At 39.4% G+C, this 24,309-nt stretch overlaps 1 protein-coding gene across 6 annotated transcripts in view; it reads right to left on the reverse strand.

Moving 5' to 3' along the window:
- The window catches only part of sorcs1 (sortilin-related VPS10 domain containing receptor 1), a 344,624-nt gene that overhangs the window by 10,732 nt on the left and 309,583 nt on the right, over positions 1-24,309 (reverse strand). For 3 of the 6 annotated variants that reach the window (XR_012599518.1, XM_074686234.1, XM_074686250.1), the window contains exons 17-25: positions 23,065-23,178; positions 20,013-20,184; positions 17,606-17,792; positions 16,843-16,976; positions 13,913-14,039; positions 10,148-10,260; positions 6,862-6,996; positions 1,041-1,140; positions 474-579 (exon numbers count right to left, since the gene is read on the reverse strand). Coding sequence is in view for 5 of the 6 variants with exons in the window: in XM_074686234.1 (XP_074542335.1) it covers positions 474-579; positions 1,041-1,140; positions 6,862-6,996; positions 10,148-10,260; positions 13,913-14,039; positions 16,843-16,976; positions 17,606-17,792; positions 20,013-20,184; positions 23,065-23,178 (1,188 nt within the window). In the remaining variant the exon portion in view is untranslated. Of the gene's footprint in view, positions 1-469; positions 580-737; positions 844-1,040; positions 1,141-6,861; positions 6,997-10,147; positions 10,261-13,912; positions 14,040-16,842; positions 16,977-17,605; positions 17,793-20,012; positions 20,185-23,064; positions 23,179-24,309 lie in introns of those variants that run through there. The other 3 variants (XM_074686273.1, XM_074686239.1, XM_074686263.1) reach the window with 3 other exon arrangements.

Genomic DNA, 24,309 nt, shown 5'->3' on the forward strand with positions numbered 1-24,309 from the left:
GACAAACAAAAAAAGCAATTAGGTCTGTAGATGTCCAGGTCAACTCTGTCTCTGCCAGTCTTTAGAGCTCCTAACCCTTGATGCCCTTTTCCCTTAGAACTTCACCTCACTGAGGAGACAAGATTTAACATTTGATGAAAGGTCAACTGCTGACGTTCAAAGGGCTTCATATTGATAGCAGCTGACAGCTGACTGACATTTCTTTTGCAAAGAATGACCTGAAAAAAAGAATTTCCACTCAGGCTCCACCGATGTGTGAGGGTAAAACGCTGGTTTCCTTTTTAGTACCACTTGTTTTTTTTTTCTCTTTTTCTTTCAGAGTGCTGTTTGACAGGCAGCTATCAACCCTCCGTGTAGCCTTGCAGACAGCTTTTGTTTACTGAGCTGTCTGGCTGCACTGACACCTCCTCAACGCCTCCCTATCATGCACAGCGTGAAGGCTTTATAGACACGACATTTCGTGAACACTTTACCTCTTGAATTTGTAGATGACAAATACAGCTAAACCCACAACCACTACTGATAGCAGCATTAGCATTGCAGAGCCACTGTGGTTCTCACTGGTGTCCACTAGGGGCGCTGCAGACACAGGGAGACATGAGGCACAGGTTATTAGTAGCATATCAACCTGCATAGGCTGTATTTACATCCAGCTGAGTCATGCAATGAGCAGTCAAGGATAAGTGAGACCTATGTAAATCACAGATGAATCATTTTAATATATGGACTTCTCTTACTCTTTATCTTATAAGCCCCTTTAGGATTAGGACAGTAGCAGCATCCCCAAAAGGAAGAGGCACACATACTTGTAACGATGCTCACTCTCTGAATGTCCCTGTGTAGCTACATGGTGGGAGCCAATCAGACACAGGGGTGGTTATTAGTTGAAGGGGGCAGCAGAAATAGTAAAAATATTCCTGACTGTCTGCTGTATCTAGGTCTCCTGATAGTCATGCTTAATGTTCTGTCCCATTTACTACACAATAGCAACCCCCTCCCCTTGGGCGAACCTAAACACACATTCAGCTGTGTTTGTTTACCTGCTGATAGGTGCGCTGCATAAACCGTGACTTGGACCCCTGGCCGCAACGTGAACTGCACAAGGTTTTGGTTTAAGGCGCTGAGCAAAACCTCAGAGAGCTGCAAGAAAAAGAGGGAGAGGGTGAGAACAACACATATTTATTTTGCACAGGGTATGACTGTTTAGAAAGGTCACCACAGGGACGCAGATTCAAGTATGACACTCCAAGAAGACAGCAGCTGCTGGTTTGACTCCCTGTTAAGATCTATACAGAGGCAAATAAGAGACATAATTATTTGAATTTCAACAGCCACAGAATGTAAATACTGAAGACTGAACAACACCACTGGATTAATGGCACTGAATTATTTAGCTATGAAAGGCATACAAGCCTTGTTTCTCAAATACTTTGGACAGTTTTTGCATTTTTGGTGCTCCTCTTAGACTTTAGTTAACTTTATCTCTGTAATTCAGATCCTCCATGCCAGTTCAACCCTGATTCAAGTTCAATCTGTCTCGATTCAGCCCTCAGCAGCCTGTTTGTTTTTCTTCTCCTTCAACTCCTCAACCTGTCCTGCTCATCGTTCCCTGTCTACCTCAGCCAATCAAGTTTCCTGCCTGCCACCAGTTTGTCTGCAAAAAAAAAAAAAGAAGAGGCTAAAACCATTCAGTTTCCAGACAGTGTCTATCTTTGGGTCCAAATATTGAACTGACATAACAGTATCTGAATTTTTTGTCCTGAATACACCTCTTGAAAATTTAGACCCCAAAAATTCACTTATTAAAATTTCAGATCCCAAGATTTAAGTTTCATAACTCAACAACAAAAAGATTTGGGTCGCTCAAATTCAGTTCTAAATCTAACTCGTCTAAATTTGGATCTAGATATTTAGGTTGAAACATTCATTTCGCAACATCTGGGCTACCCAGAACAGGAAATTCAATATACTGTATTGACACAAATATAAGAAATGTTTTCTGTTGAAAAAAATGTGGAAATACAGGGTCGTTATAATCGAGGTCTAACCGTTGATACATGCTATTAGCTGTCTAGGGTTGCTACACGACTGCAACAGCAGAGGGCACCAGCTTTCTGTATAGCAAGTGACCTCACTGCGGCCGTGGTGACCTGTCAGAGACGCAGTGGCAGGAGCTATCAGAGCTGGGAGCTAAAGACAGGAGGTGAAAAACAGAGAGTGGACCAAACTGACAACTGAGGCGTAGTTATGATGGTCAATGCAGCAGAAACCTTAAACAACTGTCTGGAAGCCAAAAAATATAGAGTTACATAGTGTAATGTCCGAAGATCACATGTCCAAAAGAAGCGTCTGAAAAATATGAACTTTTATAAACTCACCGTGGCCCCTAAAGCGGCTGTTACCAAGAGACTGACAGAAGGGTGTGTGAGTTTACTGAGAAACATAGCGAAGGTATGGCCATTACCATAGCTGTCATCAGAGTTGCATTTGAAACACAGACTTTATTTTTCAGATTCTATTTAAAAAGAAAAAAGATGTATTGCCTTTTCTGTCCTGTGTAGCCTGGATGTTGCAAACTAAAATTTCGATTTGAATTTTCAGATCTGAATTTTGACAAGTTGAGTTTGAATGACCTGAATCTTTTTGTTGAGTTAGGAAACTTTAATTTTTGGATCTGAATTTTAAATAAGTGAATATTTTGGATCTGAATTTATAATTGGTGAATTCATGACAAATAATTTCAGGTACATAGTTTTCGTATCAAGATAGTTCAGTGCCATGAATTCAGTGGTTTTTTATATCAGCATTCACCATTCAGTGGCTGTTAAAATTCATTTAATTATGTCCCTTTTTATCTTCCATAGATCTACAAACCACAAAATCATCCATCTCTTGCCTTGACTTGTCATTTGCTTAATCTGTTGGTTCCTTTCAAAATACAAACGCCTGTTTTCCTGCTCAGCTTACAAAGATGGATCGTATTTTGTACCCGAGATTGAAAAATAATTGAGTCCAAACATCAGTTGCCCTTGAAAGTGTCCAGAGAAGTGCTCTGTTTTGAATATTTGCCTGTCACTTTGTGAATGATGGCAAAGCTGGGTTAAAAAAAAATATAGGAGTACATCATGAATCAAAGATGTTGGTTTGGGTCAAAGCAGCAAACATCTGAATCTAGAGCTGAATTAATCAAGATTTTAGCCACTGGGAGGCAGCAGAAGAGCTTAAAACCACAACTGCGGAATGTCTTTATCATTAAACTGAATTTGTTTCCTATTTATTTTTTTTTCCTATTTATTTTGTTTCCTATTCCCCCCCCCCACACAATGTTTTTCCATCCTGTTTTTCATCTTGTCTGGCAGCCTGCAAGCTGCTGTCACTCAACACACACGTCTAGTTAGATGATAGAACAGGACACTCTTTGATATTTTACCAGTTAAGAGGATGACCAAAGAGGATTTTAAAACCAAACAGGCTTCTTTTGAGTTAAACCAGTTAAGATGCATAAACACACACATGACAAAAAAAAAAAAAAAAAAAAGGTTTTATAATGGTTAGAGTCTCTACTTCTGTTTTGTACTCAAAACAAAACAGAAGTAGATGAAATTTGAATATGTGGTTCAGGTAAAACATGTTGGTGACGAGTCATTCACAGCTCCTGTTAAAGCCACTGGAAGTCAAAGTTGATTACTCAAACCTGAGGTTAGCTATCTGGGTTAGCTGATGTTTGATCTCACTTGTTTATTTTCTATCTGCAGGATTTCTGCCATTAAAGTCGGCTTTAGACCAGCTGATTGCTGACACCTTTGGCTGGAGCCAATACTGTTTTTCAGAGAAAAAGACTCAATTTTCCATGAGCACCATTGCCCACTGTCATTAAGGGTACATTGTACTCAGAAGTTGGGAATTATGAGGTCGGACTTTCCCACTGGGAAGTAGGTGGACTCACACCAACCCGGAGTTTACAATCAAAGATGACTGCATGGGGTGCTGGGGATGGGTACCGAATTAGGAACTTTTATTAGTACAAACCAAATTCTATCTGTAGTACCAAAATGGATTCACATTAAATCAAAAGGTATCATGTTTAAGTACCTAATCACGGTCTTGTGGCAGTGAGAGAGTGGAAGAGTAGGTTATTTTCCATGCTGGACATGAACACAGCGTTGCAAGTTTATTTATTACTGAATATATATGTTAAATTGAGAATTTTTTTTATTATTATTATTTAACAAAATTTGAATTTGTTTCAACATAAACACACACAAAAGTACCAAGAATTGGTACTGTTGAGTACCCATTGCCAGGCACCGGGTATCAGTACCATATTGTTAATATGAAAGGTACCCATCTCTACCAGGTGTAAACAGTAATTAAGGTCCTATAATATCCAGTTTATTTTTGCATTTTAGACTAGTGTTTGTCATATTAAATCAGCTGTTACAAAGTGCCTTTTGATGGTTATCAATAGAAATATTGGTGACTTGGCAAGTTTTTCAGACTTGGCAACTGGAACGCATTTAACTTGGAGGTGACGTCATTCCCACTCTCCACTTCCCAGTTCCAGTGTAAAGGGGCTATAAGACATAGTTCTTACCTAGGCGTGCATTTGTTTTGGAGAGCAAGTTTTCTTTGCGACACTACGTTTCTTTGTTGAAGACAACTTTTCCCAGGTTGCAAAGAGACAAGGTAAGGTAGGAACCATGAAAAAAGTCGAACTTTGTAAACTCAGTTTGTACCATAGTTTAGTACGAGGCTGGATTAACTAGCCTGATGCTCTAACACATGTCTGTAATGTGTCTGGTTAGTGAATCCTGCTTATGTCCTGCCAGTCATCTACCAAGCAGAGTTAACGTAACCTCACTCTTCATTTTATTGATAGACTCTCAAGTTTGAACAGACCACTGCAGAATAACTGCTGGCTGTGGGTTGGAATAAACATTAGCACAAACAGATTAACCCTCTCGACCAAACTTTCTCAGCCAGTGTGGTGTTGTCATAGAGACTTAGATGTGCAGTAAATTATATATATATTGGCGCTGAAAATGCTGTTTTAAAGTGTGGATTACGATCAGGCATACATCTAGGAGGCATACTTTTTCAAAATAACATTGAAACTCCTCACAGCCCCTTTAACCAGTCCAGCTGAAACAGTCCAGCATACAGCAGGGCTCCTGCTTCCTCCTCTGATTCTGTCTCAGTTGACTCCCTCAGACCCTTCAGGGTTGAACTCTGCTCTTACATGAGCCAGGGTTGAATGCAGAGCCAGGGAGATGTCAAACTAAAGGTGCTCTACTACACCAGAAAAAGTCTTATTAAACTGTTTAAAACAGAAAAGAGCTGTCTTTGACTCAGACTTTACTGGAACATTTAGTATCTCTTAGATAGTTTTGGATACTAATTGACAGTCTGGATTTCAACATCATGGGTTTGTACAGTTTTGCGCCATATTTCCAGCAGCTTCAATAATCTCAAGGTTATTTTAGCTTTGAATATTTTGAAGCATGACCCAAAGTAACTTCCCTGTCCTGCCAAGCCCTTCATAAATGACCTCCTTCTTCCTCCTGTCTGTGTTGGAGTGTCTGTAGGACTTTCTCACCATGATGCATAATGCAGAGGTTACACTTGATCTCTGCTTTCCAGACTGGCATGTAGCCTTCTGCAACAAGGGCGTCTGCCTTTGATATAAATCAGGCTGATTACCCTTACCCCAAGGTGAAGTCAAAGAAGCTAAAGTCCAACCTATGTTGCTCTCATCCTGTTTCTTAAATAATGTTGTTCTCATTAACCCTTTGTAAAATTCTTAACTGAGCTGTGATCCTTAAACACTGACTCAAATGTTTATTTTCTCTCTTTAATTTGCACTCATGAAACAAACATTAAAATCTGCAGAGAAAAGACAAAACACTTAACAATCCTCTCATAACTCTCCACGGATCTTTTCCTTTTTCTTCTGCAGAGGCTTCATCTATCTCATCTGCCTCATTTGCCAAATTAATTGTGATGTGAGTAATTTCTGCAGCTCTTCATCCTCCCCTTTACATTCCTTCAAAGTTTAAAATTAGCCTCTGGTCTGACTAATTCCTCTTTCCCACTGTATACCAGGGTCAGTAAATCTATTATAGCTTCTAATAAGCAGAAGCAAGCTCTTCACCTTTCAGATGCCAGCCTTGAATGAAGATTTATCGCTGGCGTGTGAGAGGAGAGGATCTTTTCAGCCGATCAACCAGGTGAGAGCAGGAAGGGGAAGAGGAAACTCACATTGATTTCCAGCCCAGTTCCTCGCAGTATTCTTCCCACGGACCCCACGTTATTATCAGTCATTATCTATTATATGAGTCTCAGGGCTAATTTGGTCCATCTTGAAACGCTGGTGATTTAGTGGACTGATCAACCATGAAAATTTCTTTCTCTTGCTCTTTCCCATCTCAGCCCCCCACAGGATGTGACTCCGGGGAGTTAAAAAGCTGTTCCCCCTGATAACTTGTTAATACTTGTCAGGCTTATTGATGAGTCTATTGCAGAGATTCCTCAGGCGTGCGCTCGAATTAGACTCATGGAAAGACCAGGACATGCTTCAGTGGATCAAGACTGACATCTGCTGGAGGAAGGAGGAATTCTAAACAGGGACTATTTCTTAGGGAGCAATTACTGGACAAGCTGCTGCTGTTAGAAAAAGGATCAGCCATGACTCACAGAACAAGAAAAAAAACACACACCAATGCTTCAGACTTGTACAAGAGGTCAGGGTGTAATAAGAACGAGGATAACAAGCTGAAATCCATCCACCTACACAAATTCTGTCTAGGGCTCAAGAGGAGAACGATGCACACACAGCGGCAGACGGATCAGTCGTCGGCTTACCTGATCTAAATGAGCCGAGCTCTTCTCTGGTTTCCCTTCTGTCAGCTGTTTGTCAGGGAGGAGGAAAAACTCTGCGGCTGTGGGTAAACCTGGGAGGACGGTGACCAGCAGCTGATCCTCCCTCACTGCCGTGGCCTGAGGAGCAGAAAGGAGAAAGCTTCAAAGAGCGGGTTCAGGAAAAATGAGTAGGTAAGGGGCTCTTGGGATAGCAAACTGTGAAAGGAATCATTTGCAACACAGAGAACAGGAAACAAGGAACATGAAAAGCTGTCCTATGGGGTTTGCTTCCATTCATATTAAACCTTTCATCAGAACAGAACCAGAACTAAAAGTACGTTTGCAGAAATGATTACAAAACCCAATTTGTTAAAGTGATGACAGTGATGAAAAATAAACACAAGCAATAGAATAAAGCAATAAAAAGGCACAACCTCCACCATCATGGGACTCAGAGTAAGATAAAAACAAAAAAAGGAAATCTGAAACTTTAACAACTTGTGGATTTTCCTTGAAGCAGAGTTTGATGCAGGGGCGGTGTTATGGATGGGCCCAAAGGTCCCAGGGCCACCCTAAACTTTTCTGATAATTTTCACATTTTAAATCAATTTAAAAAGAGCATGGTAAAATTTTGTCAGTTGATTTTTTTTTTTTTTTTTTTTTTTTTTTTTTTTTTTTTTGTAGATGAGCAATGTTTTTGTAGATGAGACATGTTTTTAGCCTGGTGGGGAAAAAACAAAAAAACAAAAATGTCATTAAACATTTATCTTAGTGTGGGCAGGATTAGAACATTATTTCAGGAAACACTTTGGTTTTTCTATTTATTTTATTCTGTTTAATCCTATTTAACATCCTTGCTCTTACAATTTACAATGCAAAAATGAAAATTAAAGGTGAAAAAAGACCCAAACCTGCTTTCAACCACACATAGTAACATCAGTATATTGTCAGTCATTTTTTTATTGATTAAATTAATGATCTACAAACTTTTGTAACTTAAGGCCCAGCCATAATGTGTCTGAAATCCTGGCTCCGTCCCTGATTTAATGATGATGATGTTTACACAGCACATAACACTGCAGAAAACTGACCACCATCATTTAGTATCTAGAGACACCTGTAGGACAGGTGAGGTTTAATTTCATCAGTCTGTGATGATGGAACAAAGATGTTTGAGCTCACTGACAGACTGATTTTTACAGAAATCCCCAAAAATGAATGGTTGAATAATATATCATTTAAATGTTACTGTCATGGTTGGTATATGTAAGTGAGAGCTGCTGGTCTTGATTAACAAAATCAAATGTAGCCCTCTTTAGAAAAAGTTCTGACTCCCTGGTAAAGATAACTGCAAATATACAGACAAACAAACAGCAAGTCACGATAATTAAGATTAATATGATGCTTACAAGTCAGACCTCTTGTTTCTTTAGTTAAAATTAGTAAAATTCAGGCTATGAAGGTATGTAAGTGTAAAACAATATATTTTTACTTTGTGAATACTGAAATTTGAGCCAGTTTCATTTCTGTATAATGCTTAAGCCTTGAGGGCAGATATCTATAAATAGACTAAGCCGTGAGTTGTTTGAGTAGATCTGGGAGTTGAGTTCAGGTTTCATATTTCACTCATTAGAACAAAATCTCTTCATGCAGCAGCCACTCTGCAATGATTGTGTCAAGATGTCCTTATGAATGCGGACGTCCTGTAGGAGTCCTGTAAATGTTACAACCTGTGTTCGTGAAAAGAAGTTGGGATGAATTTTTCAGCAGAGATAGGGGCAGTACACTCTCATATAGATAAGCTCACAGTGCATATTGACAAACAAACCAAAAAAATCATTATCCTTCTTCAACTATTTCCTCCATCCCTGTCCTTTCAGCTTTCTAGTTGCTCCCTTAAAAAAACTTTTACTTAAATACTGGAGTCATTTTCAGAGTTCTCCAACCTGAGCACAAAGACAGCAGTGAAGCAGTTCAGGCTGAAAACAGATGCTCCCTGATAACTTGCTGTAAATGAACATGTCCTTAAGGTAAAGACTGATGATGCACAGTATCGTTTTCCCCCTTGGCACTTTTGGTAAGACGGTGAGTGAGAAGCTGATTTTTGAAGCAAGATGTGTTAGAAAAAAATCTCATATGGGAGAAAAGGAGCAGATGAGCAAAGACGCGGTGTTGACTGATAATCTTGTCATTTTCTTTGTGAGCGAACAGCGTGGCGTTCCTGTTTTTTGGAAACACTGTGTGAAAGAGAGAACAGATTTAAGCAGTGGATCGAAAGGCTGAGCCTTGATTTACTTTTCTTTGCTGAGTTAAGAGGAGTTTATAACATGATAGAGGTTCCCATCTGTCCACACAAAAGCAGCCCCGTTATGCTATTTTTAGTTCAGTTTAAAATAATTTGCTTTTAGTAATTTGCAATTTATTTGTGAAACCAGATATCTTTTCACTTTTTAAACCCATAAAATAAAAAAAAACTGCCATTCCAGCCAAAAGTTTCCTGTTCTGGATACCCTGACACTAAATTGGAAGCAGCGCCCTGTAGCTGATTTGATGCACTGACGTTGTTGTTGTTGTTGTGCTTCCTGTGTGAAAGCTAATGTTTTTTACCGTGTTGTCACTGATTTCTGCTACATCTGCCTCTGGTCCCAGCTCTTGCGTGGATTTGCTGCAGTGAATCTTGCGAGTGTTTGAAGCGATCATGTCATATTTTCATCTGAATTTTTCTCTTTCTCTTTCTCTTTTTTTTAATGTTCTGCCTTCCAGGCCGGGGTTGTCATGAGAAGATGATGTCAGTAACAAATAACAAAACAGACATGTTCACTGAAGACTGAAGAGCTGGGGAATATTTCTGGCATCAGTTTTGATTTTGCAGGATCAAAAAGTGTGAAAATATGACGCAAGGCCGGCAGATTGCTTCTTCCCTCGGAAAAATATTGTGTGGGCTGGGATCAGGTCTTACAGCTAACAGGTTACAAAGCACTCCTCTCTGAGCATCTCTCCTGGTCAGAGTCTATCAAACACGAGGAGCTTACTGACATTTCCCTCCTCTGTACGGCCATGAACTCACAGAGCATGTGTGAGCAATCAAATTGCTCTTGAACTGGATTGTCTCCCCCTCTCCTCCCTCTTGCCTTGTCATTTGTCATCATAAAAGTCAAATTCATGTCTCGAAGCCTCAGGGAGGTCACGCTGTGCTCATAGTGTGTCAGAGGTCTGTCAGAGCACGGACAGTATTTACCAGAGTAAAAGGAGCGGTTTCCGTGAGAAGAGACCTAGGAGAGAGCTCTACCTGGATCAGGGAGTTCTTGATGACCCGGCTCACGTCCAGTCTCCATTCTGCAACATCAGGGTTGTGGTCGTCCAGGTTTGATGAGAAGGCGAGCAGATGGGATTGAAAGTATTCTGCATGGAGAAGAAATAATGCATGGCTTCATTTTTAATCTGACATATGGACACACTTATTTAACCAGAACACATTAATGTAACTCAAGAAAGTGTATATTTGTCTGCCCATTTGTCAGTACATTGAGTATTTTCCATCTCAAAGTAATATCTGTCAAACACGAATCTTGTAAAATTCACAATAAATTTCATTTCTATTTCATTTTTATTCTTTATTTTTATTCTTAATTCTTGTCTTGTTGGCACCCTTTTTTTGTTTTTGGTTGTTTGTTTTTGTTCTTTTTTCCAACTGTTGTATTTGTGTGATGAGCAATGGTAAAGCTAGATTTCACCCTAGGATTAATAAACTACTTCTGATTCTGATTGTGATTCATTTTTACTTGTAGTTTGGCAAATTTTGGTACATTTTGTTCTCTTTTCTTGCTTTATTATTTTTTAATTAACCCATTTTTTTTAGCTTTTATGCTTTTAACTCAAGAGAATAGGACAGTGAAATTGTGAAATAACATTCTGAAAACCAGCCACTGGCTGGACAGGAACCCGGGTGACGCGTTTGAGGGTAGACCTCTTGAGTCACAGCCACAGACTGGGTATAGTAGAATGGAGGGTGTGGCTCTGCCTTTTACTACTGTCTGGTTTTGAAGTCATGATAGTAGCCGCCACCACTGCACAGCCAGAGTCTGCGCAGAAAAGAATTTGTGAAGAGCTGGGAGACAATACAAGTTTTGTTTTTTCTTTTGAGAGCCTAATCTCTTCTTGTCTCTCCCTACTTGTTTCTCCCTACGTTTCTGAAAAATCTACATAAGAACAATAGCTGTCAAACATAGTTAAACACAACGTAAACCCTATTTTTGACTCTATCAACTAACTTTCCAAACTTTCCAGAAAAAAAGAGAACTTCAACATAATGCAGCCCGATAATGTCTTTATATTACCACAGTATGTGGGTATAAGAAACATTTCTAGAAGGTTATCTATTTTTTTAAGTCCAACCACAGCTCATCTGAAATGACTGAGTGATAGAGTTTTTGACGTATACTGCAGCCAGCCACTAGGGGGGGGGCATTTTTTTGTGCGGACATCACTTTGCGATGAGTGAGATAAGTCCAATTTTTCAAAGTCTATGGGTGTGGCCTAGACCACAAGACTATGTGCACCCTGTACAATTTAATCTAACTCGAATCAATATACAATACATTTGATCTTTAGACGACAGGAAGTTGACAACATGCACTGTTGTCTGAACAGCGATTCAAAATCAACAGAAAGGCAGTAACCAGTAAATTATTCTACTTAAAGAAACTAAAGCCACTCTGTAGAAATGACTGCCCTTTTTCTTTTTTTTTCTCACTAAAACACTTTGATTCAATTAAAGATAAATACAATAGTGTGTATTTGGAAAATCTCAGCTTTGAATGTGTAATACAAATCCCAGGTGGAAACCGTAGATATTAAACAGATGTTGGATAAATAAATCGACAAATGTGGTGTCAACAGACTATCACAGCTGAAAAGCGGTTAGAAAATATACATTTGGTGGTATTCTTCTACACATAACTAGATCTGCTTCTTGTGCAGTGGATCTGATCAGTGAATCTGAAAATAATACAAACACCAAAGAAAGGTAAAGCCAAGCAGGTGGCTCTTCAGCGACTCTACAAGGTATTCTACAGGATCCACAGATCTGAAGCCCAAAGGGAGGGACTTCCAAAGTTTAGGAGATGTGATTCCAGCTGCAGATTCTCTTTTAGTTAAATGCCTGAAGCGAGCAACAAGCAGCAAACTGTGATCAGAGGAGCTCAGAGGCCCACTGGTGGTAGGGGGCTGCGGTGGGTCTTTGTCGCCTACGCGTCAATCTGCAGACCCATATCGTTTTTTGAATAATGAAACAAGATCTTTGTAAAAGCCTTTAGTGAGTCAAAAGAGCCAAAACACTATGTCCAGACAACAATGTAGATAACACACTGTAGTTTTAATGTGGCCATTTAATCTCTTTCTGTTTGTCCAAACTTCCTCTTACCATTTAGTCTCAGTGTTTAGTCCAAAGTGTCAGATTTGGACCTAATCTCAAATCCAAACCATTTTTTTTATCAACTGCAGAAAGTCAAAACTGAATTTAGAGTATTAGCAGTTAATATTACCTCTTAACAGTCAAACCTGGTTAACTGAAGTTGATATAGAAATTAACTTTAACAGCTCACAGCTACAGATGTTGCAGATGTTTCAGTGTAAAGTGTGACCCTGTTCGCTGAAGACTGTTAGCCAACAATCACTGAACATTGATGACTGACCACATTAACAAGTGGAAGAAAAAAATCCAATAAGACTAACTTTTAATGCTGGTCCCTTTTCAAATTCAGAACTTTAAGAAAACCAACTTGTCTGAATAAATGGAGCTAAATGCTGCCTCATTACCAAAATGCATGTGCATCTTTATAATGAAATAGGTTGTAGGTATGGTCGATACAATATCATGCAAAACAATATGATTCATTAGAGACAGGTAAGAATATGACATGACATGATGTGTTATAATATAAAAGGATACCTACCAATTTGATAAGGAATGAGTAAATAAAACATTATACGACAGGATGATGCACGATTCTGTGATGTAACACAATATGATGCAATAACCATTGGTGTTGAGTGTATTTTAGTCTGGTTGTTAATTGTGTTGTTTCATTTATCTTATGATTTACTCGTGAAGCCAAAGTAGTGAAGGATTGTCCCAATTTTCTGTAAGATCAAAAGGGAGAGCTACACAGCCCTTGAAATGAAGACAAACCAGGACCTTACCTGAAATCAAAGGTATGAAAAATTTACCATAATTTCCATATATATATATATATATATATATATATATATATATTCAATACTTTGCTAATCCAAGTAAATATTAGCCATGTTTTGAACTGTTGGTTTCATTTTAAAATCATTCTTTTTAATGATCTAGCTAATGCTGCTATAGCAACACCTACAGCTATAGCTAATAACTACACCAATGTCAGACCAGGTGCTGGATACTCAGCCAACAGACTTCACTGCAGTGGGCTGCGTTTCATGACTGATTAGACAGCTAAGCTGCATTCAGGGGCTACATCAGCTACACAAGCTTTGAAAAAGTTATGGTAAAATATTTTACAAAAATTACAAAATATTTCTTCTGCATACTGTAACATTCATTTAACGTTCACTTTCCATAGCTTAGCTGTCTTGTTGCTTTTGGAAGTGGTGCATCCTGGTGGTGTCTGTTTGCTGTGAGTTTGTCACCCTGATCTGACATCAGTTCATCATCAGTTTGTATAAATGTGTTTTGTTTGTGGGTGGATAAACAGTTGCTCTGCCTACAACAGCCAGCGAGCATCTAGGGGTGATGAAGCTGGGTTTGAGTGGGGTCTCATTTCAGAGAGATAGTTTTTCATCCCTTCCCCTTGGCTCTTAAAACAGAGGGCCAAGGTAAAGGGGTAGATGAAGGGGAAGGACAAAGGGGAAGGGGAAAGAGTGACATCAGCAGGCTGATTTAATGATGTTCTGTATGGTAAAATCAAAAAAATTTAAAAGAAAAAAAATATTCTATTCCATGGTATATATTGATATATATTGGACAGAACAGAATCCCTGTGGAGATACAGCTGTAGAGTTGGCTCACCGTGGACAGCGATGGTTTTCCTGTCCTGCAGAATGGTATTCCCTGCAGACACCTGCACCGTGACGGTACTGATGCCTTCCCGGGAGAACGTGCACGCCACACTTCCCTCTAGGGTGATTAGAGGCTGCTAGGAGAAAGAGGGAGAGACAGAGAGTGTGAGAGTCTGGGGGGGGGCAGTGAGGGACCCTCATCAACGGCTGGTCTCACGCTGATGTTATTTACACTACAGAGGTGTCAGCCTGCTGGCTCACTCACACACACACACAGGCACACACACGCAAGGAGCTTTGCAACAATCTGTGTCACGCCTCATACAGTGCTGCGGCCCACAGAGAGTTCCCTCTGTGACACCAGCAGCTCCTTCCTGTCATTACTCACGTCTCCATTTGTTCTTCAAATAGCAATAAGATGCTAATGCTGCCGTGCTTTATTACCACCTGACATAACAGGCTGTCCTTGCGGAAGGCCTTTGATGGTGCTGAACAAACACATTTACACAATTATGAAGACAGATAGTGAGAGTGCAGCAGAGCTATATTCAGAACCTGCAGTCGTTGGTGCATCTAAATCTGCTGCTCCACAGAGATAGAGGTCGCTCTTTTAGAGTCTCAACATCATCTAACAGCCTCTGCAAACTGTGCACATTCCTCTTCCTCCTCTTGTCGTACAAACCTGTGCCACAGATGACTCTGTTTTTGTTCTTTGTCGCTGAATGACAGAATACGTTCTGACTTATGTGCTTAAAATCTTAAAAGAGCATGTTGCTGCTTGAAGACAACAGTTGAGTCATTTATAAGAAAACAATAAAAAGACTGTCACTCCTGCCAATGAAGAGGAAGAAAATCTGTGTTCCTTTCCATATGATGGTCCTCAGGGTTATAATTATCAGCCTGTTAGGAAAGATGGAGAACCAGAACAGGGCAGGATTAGGAGGCATAACGGCCGTAGGAGAGCAGTGGAGTTGTGGTGTGAGGGGAACCAGAGGAGAATGGAACAGGTGTCCCAGTGAGTGAGCGCTGTGATATTTAGCATAATGCTGTGTTCACATTAACATATTTAAAGTTTGACATGAGAAACATTAACTTAAAAAATAGATAGAAAGTGTAAAGTCTTATTTCCACCAAGCAGTCTTGTTTAGATCGGTACGGTTTGGTACAGGTTGGCTCGGTTAAGCCTGGTCCTGTTTGCATTTGCCAGATGCTGATGGCTGCATGAGTTACATAATAGTATGACGCCATAGCAACACAACACAGTGTACCCCACTAATAAATCCAAAAAAGAAGAAAACGTGACACAGTAGGCAAAGAGCAGAAAACATAACTAAAAACTCAGCTCATGTTTCTGATAGGTTGAATCTCGTTCAAATCCTTGTTTACATCTGCCACCAGGAGCCAGGCTAGGGGCTGCTGTGGCTGCTGCTGGTGAACCTGCAGCTGTCTTTATTGACAGGACCTCACCTGCCATCAGTCTCACCCAGACCTGACTCTGGTATCCCATCCTGAACTCCATCTTATCACCAGGCACATAATTTTCCTGCCAAAAAACGGAACCACAGACAGCCACGTTTCTATGACCGACACAGAAAAAGAGTCCCATCTTTTTATTTACACAAAAGAAGCCGGAGTAGGACTGCTTACTCCACTTTTCTTCCTTTTGGGGAAAAGAGAACTCAATTTCCTGTTAACCTAGAACAGAGGTCTGCAACCTTTACTTTCACAAGAGCCATTTTGCCACAGCTCACCTTGACTGCAGTTTTGGAGAAAATCTTCTTTATCTTCAAAATGAAAAGTATAAAGTGTATAAAATTACACGTAGTTCAAATCTAGTGAAAAGTTATCAGAGATTTTTTTCAATTAACCAGAAGTTAATTTATTTTAATTTATCAAATTATACAAGTCACATCTTTTCTCTCCTGATGAATTTGCAATAATTTCAAAAATGTAAAAAAAAAAAGGGAAAAATGGGAAACTTAAAAAAAAATGCAGATTCAAAAATTGCAAAAATAAAAATGAAGTTTCCTAGATTATTAAAAAAATTGAAAAAGTTTGTGAAATATTCAAAATCCCAAAAATGGGATTTTTAAAAAATTTGCTCAAACTTCAAAAATTGCATCATTTTGTATTATTTTATAAAAAATTGCCGAACTTTCAAAAATTAAAAATACTGAATTGAAATCCCCATTGCAATGACATTTTTTAAGCGAAAAGGAGCTACTGCTAAAGAGTCAAAGAGCCGCATGTTGCATGACTCTGATCTTGTAATTCTGCTGCAAATGCAATATTTAACCATCTTAATGAACTTCCAAACTTATTTCTACACAGGAAAAAACATACAATGCCCACTCTAACTCACTTACCCACATTGGGTTAAACCCAAGTCAGAGAACACAAGTTCCCTTTGTTCCGTCATATGACGCCGTGTTGAAAAAAAGGGGATTTTATACAGGTAATCTGAAAAAAGTCACTTCTTTCTCAAAATTTGTGCCTTTTTCTGTCCTAAAACATAAAATCAATGTTTGAGTAATTTGCAGACATTATCAGACAATCTTTAGTGTAAATTTACAAAAAAGATTATTGACCTGCAATATGCTCTTGAAGGTTAGATACCAAAATGATATTTTCTGAAACCCTAACTCTGTCGGGTCGATCAGCTCGGCTTGGCAGCTTCAGATGTTTGCCAAATACAGTAGGTTTTAAGAGCGAGAATAAATGATGCTACACATCAGCGGCTAACAGTAATTAACCTGCTTTGTTCTGATACATCAGCATGCGCTGCATTTTTATCAAAGCTGGTCTGCACCCTGGATACACAGAAATAGCCTAATGAAATAATGATTCTAACTTTTTCCAAGCAGGAGAGTCAGCAACCTACTTTAATTGCAGAAAAGTAAAAGCTGAGAGGAAAGTGGGAAAGTCTTGAGTGTACAGTACCTCTGTGTTATTTCCGATCCACCAGATGTAGGTGACCGTTCCCACTTGGCTGGGCCACAGAACAGCAGTCAGGTTCACTTCCTTATTCCTCACGGCCACAAAGGGAGCTGAGAGATGGATATGCTCCAGCTGACCTACTCAAGCACACAAATACATCACAGAGTGAACTCAGTGCACTGCGCAGCAAAAGTGAAAACAACAACTTTATGGTTGGAAATGAGAAAAAAAGATGTCGTAAGGGGGTATACAGGCGGATAGGACGGGGTTAGGGGCCGACTGCTCGGGATTTTCTCCTGCACTGGGACCTCTAGCTGCCATCTGTGTGTTATTCCTCATCTGTGCCACTCCTGAGCCTGCAGCGGCTCCGTCAGGCTGGCGCAGAGGATTGACAGATCGGTGGGGGCAACAGCTCCCTGATCAATAAGTCAGTTCCAATACATCTGTCACGGCCTGAATACACAGGGGTGGTCAGCCCCGTTACATATGAGGCTTCAGCAGCCCGGGCATCTGTGAAGCATACGCTGACTTGAGTGGAAGTGTACTGGGATTTGTTCTATTTCACTTGTTTGTTTGGGTATAGAAAGAGAGCGTGTTCCTTGCAGAGATAAAGCACAGACTGTGGTACGCTGTGTACAGGGTGACAGCAGCAATTCCACTGAATGTGATAAAAAGTGGAAAGCAAACAGGAGTGAATGCAGAGGAAATTTAATCTGCAAAACAACATCTGTAAATACAAGTTTTACAAAAGTGCCTATCTGCTCACATGTCACATGCAGGTAAAGCAAGGCGGTCTCTGAGCCCAGGTTGTTCTCCCCCGTGGCCGTCACCCGGTAGATCCCCACGGTTTTATAAATGTGTTTGATCCCATCCTCAATGGAGCTCACGTTGGAGTAGGTTAGAGCATGGCCGTCTCCAAAGTCCAGAGTGATGCTCGTCCTCGCCCCGTCACCCTGCAGGGGGATAGACTTTCAGTGTGGGGGTGTGAGCTGTTACCTGATTGACTCAGGTTTAAATAACTTGTAGGATAATGTCTGCAAGTATCAGATGTCATCTTGGCATCAATAACCAACGTTTCAGGAGCAGTATTAACACTACGAGTTAAGATTATCACAGTCACTATCTTGTTATTAGACTGAGACGTGACTATACTTTTGTTTGTTTGTTCTACAGGCTTGTCCAGTTTTGTTTTTGTCTCAGCATTTAAAAAATGAGCATCACGCTGAAATTATAATACTTGAACACATAAAATTATGAGGAATGTGTTAATTAAAAAATAATTTTCTGTCTGACTTTGCTAAATTTTGACTTCTATTTGTAACCAGAAGAATTGCTTTACTAGCTATTAAAAACACAAAGAACATCACAGTGTGGATACTGGGCTCCCCTGAGAGACACATGTAGATAATAAACGATGCCCTAAGGCTTTAAACGTCAATGCAAAGAGACTCTAACATGCTGAAATGTGTTGTAGTATGACATCAAATCTGATAAATGTGTATCAATCATTTAAACATTGAAATTTTTGTTTCTATTGTTGACTGATTACAGCTACCACATTTATAACATCACAGTATGAGCGCACTGTGATTGTAAGTTCAACAACTTTTAGATTCAGCACAAAAAGAAAGGCCACTTGATTTTGGTGGATCATTTCTTTGTTGAGACAATGCTTCTTGGAAATAAATCCTAAATGATTATGAAGTCTGTTTATTTCTCTTTTAAATGGAGCCACATTTCAGAGGAACATGTTTGTGAGATGAGCAGCAGAGCTGAGTTTGTGAGTTGCACCCATAAAAATAATTGCCAAATTTTCTTTGCCAATGCTACATGGGCTTTTCCCCGGGCCTTTCCTGTTCCCTGCCTCCCTCCTTTTTTTTTTTTTTTTGTTTTTTTTCCTTTGGTTATGGTGAGGTGTGCTGAGCTCAGAGTTTTTGGATGCCAGCGCTCACTGTTTTGTTAACCTGAGCTGACCTAACTTTGATGAAACACAGATGAAGTAAGGTTTCTACTCCATAACGCTGTTGATGTGTGGGACCTTTTGTTTACAAGGTTGTAACCTGTAGTTTGTATGTTTAATACTTACAATGTGTCAGTCATACTCCGATTTTCTTGAATCAGAATTTAATTTCAACAATGTTTAGTACCACTAATAAAATCATTTTAAAAAATCTATATTTTTCCTAGTTTTCACCACTGCCTGGTTTTAATGCAGCATTCCCACAAGACGCCGGCTGTATATAATTTATACGACAGGACAACAGTGACAGCATCAAAAAGAAAAAAAAAATGTGTGTGTTAACCATGTTGAGGGCTGAATGGTTGAAAATTGATAATCAAAGGGAGCGCTTTTGAGGCATATTTTGGAGATCTGTCACAAAATGAATAAACTATCAAATTCTTCACTAGCTCAGCAAGTCTGCCAAGTTTGGGGACTTTTGGAGAACCATGAAGGCACCAGTTATAGGATTTACTTGGGCATGGAAAGAAAGACAGAATTCAATTTAACATCATTGTTACTAGAGGGTCTTTGCACCCTGAGGTCAGACCCAAAGACCAGTGACAGTTGCTGAAAATGCAGTAATAGTGCTGTAAGATCCAGAAATTAAGGAAGTATCAGAGACTGAGTATTGGCAATTAAACCCAAACACAGGAACACCAGCATAAACCTCGAGACAGACCTTACCAGCAACACCTCGTCTACCACTTAACACCACTGCCACACAAACAGGACTTTAAAAGGATGTGAGTCCTGTGGAGTGTTAACCATCAAGTGTATCTGTCTTAGTGTTAAGTATTTTTAAGTGTTTACTTATTGCCTACACCTGCAGCATATACTGTGGAGTATTAGAGTCACCATGTCTTTACTTCCTATTTTAAACCTGCTGTCAGAAACAGGCTGAAAAACCAATCACTAACCAAATGCCAGAGATAACTGCAAAGTTTTAAGCTTGAAAAACCCATTTGAAGCTGACACACAAGCAAACAAAGACTGAAAAATACCAATTTAACAAAATAAATTAAAGACTCATTAGCGACAGCAAAGGGGGAGCTGCATCCTTACAGTGTCCTAAAAAACATAAACAGCGCTGGACTCTTGTTTACATGAAAATGAAAAGAAATCAAATGGATAGATTAACCTTTTTTTCTTTAAGAAGAAAAAAACATGTTACCTCCTCCAGAAAAACAAGAAAGGTGACATTGGTGCCCAGAGTGGCCGACAGCGTGCCCTCACTGGTGACCAGGTGGAGACCTCTGGGCGCTTGGATGGGACACTGCTGCCTCCTGGCAGTGTACTCCACGCTGACCCCAGCTGTACAGTTATTAGACACAACCTTCCTGTATCTGAGGATAGAAAAACACAAACTTCTCACACTTCATGTTACACTGGTTATACATGCAGAGAAACTGTGACATAATGATATGGACGAAGCACGTTGCCGAACAATAAAAACTTTTTTTTGAGTGCTGAGTGAGAATTTGGTTTGTTACCAAGCAGAGTGGACGTTGCTAATGGAACTTTAACTGTACTTCTTAAATTTTGAGACCTTTTTCAACAGGCTGGGGTGGTAATAGGGCATAGAGAAGAGTGTAGGAGGGCATCTAGAAATTCAGACTGATAACGCCACTACAAACTAACACTCATGAGTCAGGAGTGTCAGAGAGTAGGAAGACTTCTTCTCTGTCTTTTAGCACTTGTCTGATGAAAAGCTGTAATTAAAACTTTTCAAACATGTTTTGCTGACTCCAAAAAAGATGTTATTTGTAGCTGTGACCACGGCTTTGAACCAGTTCAACAACAAAAACAGAAACTTTTTATTTACCCCCTTTCCCACCATTGTGCTAAAAACATCAGATTGAACAACTGAACATGGATTGGGGTTCTCTTTCATTTTACTGATATATGTTTTCATAACCGACAGTTTCTCATCAAAAGGCAGAAGAAATTTCAGTCACAACATGAGTACGTTATTTATAGAAAAGATCAGGTAGTTTATTTGCATGAATGAATTTTTACTTTCTTCTGATATAAATAAATCAGGAAAACCGTCCTCTGGGTCAGTGGGAAATTCACCTTAATGTTGACCCCTGATAATGAACTGACCTTGTAAACTGTGATGTGAGTTGTGGGAAATAACAGCCTATTTGAAAGAGCTGATGTCATGTCTACCAATTTAAAGTCCTTTGGCTGACATGGTCAATGGTAAATGTATAAACCACATGGGGAACAAAACTTTTGGTCCTAATCAGTTCAAGAATAAAATATCGGCGTGGAACCCAAAACCAAAAAATGTTAAAATATTGTTTTTGTTAGGATTTAAAAAATTCTGGTTCAACACTGTGCCTGTGACATTAGCCTTGTTGTATCATTTTTTTTTTTTTTTTGAAGCCTCTTGAAGGCGATGAGCTGCAGAAGAACACATTTGCACACCAGACACTTTTTTTTCTCCATGCAGCTATTTCGCACTTTTTTTTTTTTTTCTTTTTCTTTTCAAACCTTCTGTTTTTCAATGCAAGCTTTCACACCAGTAACGTTGTTTCACTGAGCAGATTTGTGGCTTTATTTCTTCGGACCATTTTCCAAAGTTTCACTTGCAACAAGTACACATCCCACCAATCAGAATGCTCATTGTTCACTCGTCACAGAACAAAACCTTCAACATTGATTGTGTTCGTGTCCCAGCACCTGGTTCTTTGTGACAAAAGACATAAAAACTACAACAAAGACAAGGACAACGATTATAAAAAACATCTTCTTGAGTAGAGTAGCTGCGGAGATTGAATAAGACGCCTCCATATTTTTCGCAATTTTGTGCCGTTTATTTGCTGTTGGTGTGCAAAGGCCTTAATTGTTAGAGAATGACACATTTCTATGCAAATTCTCTTAATATCACCAGAAAGGAAGTAGGCATTTCAAAGTGTCTCTGCTTGAATCCTGATTGTTTAATTTTGTGTGTGCAGATTTCATTCTCCCTGCAGTTTTTTGTGTTTGTTTGTTTTGTTTGTTTTCAGTTTAATCCCAACTTGAAATCTCAGAGTGCACCTATTGAACAAGGTGATAACAGGATAACCTTTACATGGAACAAGACGGAAAAAGAAAAAAAAAAAAAAGGAGAAATCAAAACCTCCTGCAGTGAGAAAACACCAACAGGTCAAAGCAAAATAGACAAAAGTAAAAAAAAAAACAAAGAGGCCTGAGATACTTGAATCACCAAAGCAACTCAAGGTTAGGCTACCTGCGTTTATTGCTGTTTCCTCAATCAATTTGCCACCCCTGATGCTGTCATTATTCTGGCTAATTCACTTTGGGGATTTGTGGCAACAAAAACATGTCGCAAGAAATGGACAATTAAATCAAAAGTAATTGAAAAAAAAAAAAAAATCCACACACTAGCCAACTTCCAAAAGAAAGAATCGAAGCAAAACAATTTGTTGCACATCTTTTCTTCAACAAATAATTGTTCAGAAAAAGATAAGAATCTTCCTGTTTTCTCAGTTTATAAGAGCAAATAAAAAAACATTAAAAAACAAACAAAAAAAAAACTCACCCCTAAAAATTTAACCTCCTTCTTTTTTTATATTTGGAAACCATTTCGAGATCTACATTTCAGTGTTTCACTGCTCCTCCTAGGGGGGTACCGATGACCCCAACATTGAGAAGCATTCCTCGACCTGTCAGCAGCCTATCACTAACATGTAGAAAAACATGCACACACAAATGCTTACACCTACAGGCAATTTAAAGTGACCAATTAATGTAACAAGCCTGTCTTTAGACTATGGGAGGAAGCCGGAGAGAACCCCACCGGCAATTTGATCCAGAAACCTTCTTGCTGTGAGGCTAGAGCACAAACCGCTGCACCACTGTGCAGCACATGGCTAATTTATCTCAGGTGCTTTCACAAACTGTGACATGGAAAGGACAGGAAGGGGAACTTGGAGCTGGTGAGAACTCAGTGTGCCAAAGGGTTCAATTAAGAAGTGGTGGTACTGGGCCACTTCAGACACTACCTCACACCAGTGTCTGTGCTTTAACTCAGTGTTTGTGTTTGTTTTAAAAGTGCATGTCTGATGACTTTCTCCGCCTGTCCTTGTTTTCCCTGAGAAACTAATTACTGTACGATGCACAGTGATCTGCTTCCACCCACATACATTGTTCACTTTTAGTAAGTATGCATCTTTGTAAAGTAAATATATTCTTGTCTGTACTCGTCCTGCTCTTACCCAGTGCTGTTCAGAAAAGTCATCCCTGTGGTGCAACTCCTGGACATTGTGGATGGATGGAACCAAAAAGCGGGGGTGCACTTGCCGTTAGTCCGTCTCTCGTAGCCATAATCACTGCAAAAGACAGTAAAGAGGTGAGAAAAACAAAAAAAAGTGCTGCCGATGGTGGCAGGCGCTTTTCTCGTTATGTTCAGTTTGGGAGAAGAGGAGACAACTCAACACAATCAGGAAGTTAAACATCTTATACGTGTTGTAAGTTAATTTGAAAGAGTGGGTATTGTGCTTTTTTGGGCTTCATACTGTCCCTCTGGTACCCCGCTTAGAAGCTTTTTATGAAGAACAGCTCAAACAAACAAAAAAACTAATTTTCTCACACTGGCGTTCAGACAACCATGTTTTCAGCATCTGTGTGAAACACTCTGTTTTAGCTGCTGTCTCTTTAAGGCTCCCTGTTCAATGCATACCCCCTTATTCTGATTGGCCTGCCCACTGAAGACCTTTTGAGGGGCAGAGCTGTGGGTAGACATTAGTGTTTGAAGCCCACTAATAAAGTAAACATAAATGAGAAAAGTAGCTTATTTTTATGTTTTTTTACTCGGTAAGTTTCGGTCAAGTAGATAAATAAACAAATAAATGAGGACTGTATGTATTCATGAGCATATAGTGTTTTGACTATGGGAGAAAGCAAATATTTGGAAAAAACAAAAACAAAAACAGATAGATCATAAGCATCTTTTCATTGCTTAAAAACGCAGATTTCCTCCCGGCAGGGTTTGACCCACATTCACATTACGCACCTGAAGCAGGTGAGGAGCTTGCGTGTCTGCCAGGAGGCAAATAGCATCCTCCCTAAAATAGGTCTAAAACTTGAAGTGGAGCAGTGTAGAGCAATAAAACTGCAAAAAACCAAAGAGGCGGCTGGTAAAAGTTTTTACCTTTTAACAAACATAGTTTTTGGTGGATGATGTTGCAACAATGCCGGCTTGGGTGCGTGCAGGGCCTGCACTCTGCACACTTACCTGCATCCCTTTGTTCTCTTTGTTTGTCTACTTTACGTAATAAAGAACCAGGATAAAATACTTTAAGTATGTGAAAAATTATGTATAAATGAATATTTGATCAATTTGAAAGGATTCCTTCTGTTAAGGTTAAGTGAAACCTAATTTAATGTTAAACTGAGGATTTCTAGAGTTTTAAGAAAATAGATTTAGCTATTTGTAAGCAAAGCACAAGTTTAAGCTGTAG

This window comes from Halichoeres trimaculatus, unplaced genomic scaffold, assembly GCF_033239565.1.
Source record: "Halichoeres trimaculatus isolate MK-OKI-2021-1 unplaced genomic scaffold, fHalTri1.1 fHalTri1_scaffold_2, whole genome shotgun sequence".
NCBI classification, from domain to species: domain Eukaryota; kingdom Metazoa; phylum Chordata; class Actinopteri; order Labriformes; family Labridae; genus Halichoeres; species Halichoeres trimaculatus.